General features: G+C 30.4%; 1 protein-coding gene across 1 annotated transcript; it reads left to right on the top strand.

Annotated features, from left to right (window-relative positions):
* The first annotated feature begins 114 nt into the window (after positions 1–114).
* Positions 115–3,708, top strand: LOC132741880 (uncharacterized). Its single transcript, XM_060730149.1, has 4 exons — positions 115–369; positions 587–699; positions 1,382–1,482; positions 3,208–3,708. Exons 1-4 carry the CDS (start codon positions 255–257, stop codon positions 3,440–3,442), a joined length of 564 nt encoding a protein of 187 aa, XP_060586132.1. The 5' UTR covers positions 115–254; the 3' UTR covers positions 3,443–3,708.
* Positions 3,709–5,396: the final 1,688 nt, after the last annotated feature.

Below are 5,396 nucleotides of genomic sequence, written 5' to 3'. Positions count from 1 at the left end.
CTTTCCATATGAAGGAGTGAAGAGTATTAATTCATTTGTTGAATTAGAATTGTACATTTTTGAAAACCTTTGAATGAAATTGATGTAAGCTGCACCACATTTGTAATACTATCACCCTCGGGATTCCTCTTCATTTGTAGGAAAATGAAGACCTTGATAAGAAAGATCAAGATGTAAAAGCGGAAAAGGATAACATTGCGACCACCTCTAACGAATCTAACCAGGAAAATGACAAGAAGAAAAAGAAAAAGAAAATGAAGCTTCCAAGTTGTTTTGGTTTCATTTCAACTTGGATAGCCAAACGGAAGGAGAAAAGACGTCAAAAGAAAAAGAAGGCTATAGCTAGCCGCGCCCCCACACCAACGCTAGGTAAGAATTACACACACGCACGCACGCACGCACGCAAACACGCACAAACACACACACCTTGCTCGCATTTTGTGACAGAAAATATATGAATAATTGTTTCCTGCTTGTAAGAATATTTATTCAAACTTTTATTTAAAGAAACTGCGCACTGAGAAGACAAAACTTGTTTTATTTTATTTAACAAGATAATTCATTGGCAATACTCTTTCTATTTAAGTTCAATATGAGCATAGAAAATCACGTGGCGGGGAGTCTTTTGTCATTGAGGTAGATTGCAAACCGATAGTGATGAAGCCGATATTGCCGCCAATAAAGACTGCTGAAGGGCCTGTAAGTATAAATCTTATATTTCGAATACAACATACTTTCTATGCTTCCGCCTGGAAGTATTTCTGATGTATATTTAAAATTGTATTTTTGAATACAACATACTTTCTATGCTTCCGCCTGGAAATATTTCTGATGTATATTTGAAAACTATATATGTATTAATAAGATATATCCATGTAACTGCACTATTTGCTATTTAGTCTGTATATAAGAATGTCAAAATTCCTTAATAAACGATTTGTTAATTTGTCTAGACTGATCGAGGTTCATATAACATACGTACAAAATGTAATTAGAATAGTAAGTGTAAAAGCCATTTGAAATTTGCTCTTCAACATCAACTAAAAGATGATATATTAAATCTGCAACATAAAGTTATATTTAATCCAATGTAAATGCTACAAATGACATAAATCCCATTAACGCTTTATAATTAACGGAATAAAAACGAGATTAGCTGAGTATTGACGAATATGAAGTTGTGTATTGATTAAAAACATCTATAAATTCACAACGGCACTATATGGAACGTAAGGAATAGCCAATAATTTGAGATTCGAAACTTTTGACTTTTATATTTTCTTTTATACTGTTACTATAATTATATACAATTTGGACAAAATTGAGAAATTTCAAAAGGAAAGTTTGAGTTTGCCTTTAATATTTTGTAATATTTTAACAGATACGCCTAGCATGTGAGGCTCGGCAAGATAAAGCTGAGGCCAAAAGAAATGAAGAGTTATCCAAAAAGAAAATAATGGCAAGAGAGCACCAGAGAAAAAAGTAAGCTCATTTATTTTGTGTAACAACCGTTTGATTACATATACACGTACGTTCAATAACAGAATGTACCTTCTTTAAAGGAATGTGTGTATGTTCAGACAATGTCTACAAAGTTTTATATTTCGCATAATCATTATACATTTTAGATATGATCTCTATCATTGAAAAAGATATTATTTACATAACACATGTTTTTAAATAGCATCAATTCACATCAGACAATAAATCATTACATAACACGAGGTATATATCATTTACATCACATCAATATATATTACTAATATTACACCAGACACTTTATTTTTGACATCACACCAGGTACGATATCAATTACATCACACCAGATACTATATCATTTACATCACACCAGATACTATATCATTTACATCACATCAGATACTATATCATTTACATCACACGAGATACTATATCATTTACATCACACCAGATACTATATCATTCACATCACACCATAGAGAACATCATTTACATCACACCAGAAATATAATATTTACATCACATCAGATTCTATAACATTTACATCACATCAGATACTATATCAATTACATCACACGAGATATTATATCATTTACATCACACCAGATACTATATCATTTACATCCTACCAGATACAATATCATTTACATCATACCAGAAACTATATCATTTACATCACACCAGATACTATATCATTTACATCACACCAGATACTATACCAATTACATCACACAAGATACTTTATCAATTACATCACACCAGATACTATATCGTTAACATCACACCAGATACTGAATCATTTACATCACACCAGATACTATATCATTTACATCACAACAGATACTATATCATTTGCATTACACAAGATACTATATCAATTACATCACACCAGATACATAATCATTTACATCCCACCAGATACTATATCATTAACATCTCACCAGATACTATATAATTTATGTCATACCAGATACTATACCATTTACATCACCACAGATATTATATCAATTACATCACAACAGATACTATATCATTTACATCACACAAGATACTGTATTATTTATATCCTACCGGATACTATATAATTTACATCACACCAGATACTATATCATTTACATCACCACAGATATTATATCAATTACATCACAACAGATACTATATCATTTACATCACACAAAATACTGTATTATTTATATCCTACCGGATACTATATCATTTACATCACACCGGATACTATATCATTAACATCTCACCAGATACTATATCATTTATGTCATACCAGATACTATATCATATACATCACACCAGATACTATATCAATTACATCACACCAGTACTATGTCATTAACATCACAGCAGATACTAAATCATTTACATCACACGAGATACTATATCATTTACATCACACCAGATACTATATCATTTACCCCTCACCAGATACTATATCATTTACATCACACCAGATACTAAATCATTTAAATAACACCAGATACTACAACATTTTCATCACACAAGAACTATATCACTTACATCGATCACGCTAGATAAAATATCATTTACATCAAACCGGATATATATCATTTACATCACACCAGATATATATCATTTACACCTTACGAGTTACTATATCATTTACATCACAACACACATAATTTTATATATGCAATCTACATTACTCAACGACATTGATAACATTCAATTGTCACAATTTTCTTTGATATATTTTAGAACTGAGTGCAAGCAGCGAAAAAACGAAGCCGAACACCAGTTTCAGGAAAGAGTGCGACTCCGTATCAGCCATAGACAGGCAGACGCTGAACGAAATAGGAGCCACATGTCGTCTCAAAGAGCCAGTATAAGCCGGATGTCAACCAGAGCAAGAAGCTCACTGGCTGTTTCCTCCTCTTCAGAGTCTGTCGACGAGGGCACTAAGAAAGCCCTCAATGTCGGCAGTCCTAACTAAATTTTAGGCCGGCCGACACTCCCTATAAATAGTAGGACACATTCATTTTGCTATTGTCACGTGATAGGTTATTTTCTTGACATAAACTACAAAAAGCAACTTAATCCCTTTTCCCTTACTCATTTTTAATTTTATAATGTAATTTTTTTTTCATTTTATTATCAGATGATCATCTTTTCTCGCCGTTTTCAGCCTTTACTTTTGTGACCCTTCTATACGAATTTCAAATCATACTGTGTGTAACATATGTCCATGACAATTTATTCAGATAAGTATTTATTTTCAGTTTGTCTTTGCTTTCTTCATTTTTGAACTAAACAAGTTAATATCATTTCGCTCTTAGTCATGTTAAATTTTCACTTGACCAAATTCTGTGAAATTTCAACACATTAGTTATATTTTAGCACTATTTTCAGAATCAATAAAATATCGATACATTATTTTATCGAAATGATTAACTTTATAAAGTTTACATTCATCTTCCTTAATTAAAAATAACATCTTTGTTTTAAAATCTTTTTGACAACCTGACCATGATGAGTATCATCTGCCTTGAACAAAAGAAAAAACAACATAAAACCACGAAAAACAAGTATCAAATCTACATTTTGACCTTGATTTATCAACGTCAAGTATGATGATACTTACCAAAAAATCTCATCTCATTTTATCATCCAATCATCCATGTATTCATCTAAAAACTCCAAGAAACAAGGCATTGGTCTTTTCCTTAAGGTTTAAGAAAACTCCACATCTTTAAAAATGCATTTCTTATCATACCCTACGTGTAAATTTCAATCACTGATTTGTTATATTTTCTAAGTTTCTTTATTTTCATATTTAGAATCTGGTTAGTAAGAAAGCGCACCTAGATCATAAGTATATTTTTGGACATCCTAATCTCAACAACAAAAAAATATTTCCGGACTATCTTACTATTTTTGTTGTTTTTTTTTTGTTTTTTTTTACAATAAAGTTTAAATTTTCATTCATAATTATGTTAACAACCTGACCGTGATGAATAGCATCTGCCTTGAACAAAAAAATACATAAAACCACGAAAAACAAGTATCAAATCTATAATAAGTATATATGATGATACTTACCAAAAAAAAATCTCATCTCATTTTATCATCCAATCATCCATGTATTCATAAAAATTCCAAGAAACAAGATATTGGTCATTTAATTACATTTTAAGAAAACACTTAATCTTTAAAGATACATTTTTTATCATACCCTACGTCAGGGTACATGTACATTATAATCACTGGTTTGTTATATTTCCTAATTTTCATTCATTTTTCTTTTTCAAAAGATGGTTAGTCTGACAGCCCACACATCATTGTGTATTTTTTGGACATTATTATCTTAGTAACAGGGAAATATTTATATATAGACACTATTCATACTATCTTAACTGTTTTTTTATACAAAAAGTTTTACACATTTTTGATAATTCATCATAATAATGTTACAGAAAATCTTTCTTTTTTTCATTCGAATAACAGTTAGAAAAAACCAATATTGCTATAAATATCATTGATATCCAAGTTTAATATATAAATTATTTAATGACTATTCACGTGACATGGCTCCAATATTTCAAGGCAAAAAGACCCTTTGGCCTGCTGATATAGGGATGTTGTCGGCTTTGGTGTTTTAGGCATTTCGGCATTTTGTTTTTAAATTTACACAATCTATCTTCCTGTTAACATTGCACCATTAATAATAAGACTTAAAATAGGTATATCAATAAAACATATACATCTACAGTTTATTTTACATATTTTCCTATACATGTATAATGAATAAAAACAATTTTGGATCACAAAGCATATTATTCTTGTTGTTGTTTTTCTACCATTTTACACATCATCGTAACGAGTAATATGGATATCTAAGATCAAAGAAGCTTTGTCAATATTGTAAACGTATGTCAGGATGATATTCT

The sequence above is a fragment of the Ruditapes philippinarum genome, unplaced genomic scaffold (assembly GCF_026571515.1).
Source record: "Ruditapes philippinarum isolate M1 unplaced genomic scaffold, ASM2657151v2 ctg4029_1_1_1_1, whole genome shotgun sequence".
NCBI lineage: Eukaryota > Metazoa > Mollusca > Bivalvia > Venerida > Veneridae > Ruditapes > Ruditapes philippinarum.
This window is presented reverse-complemented; position numbering and strand designations above follow the sequence as displayed.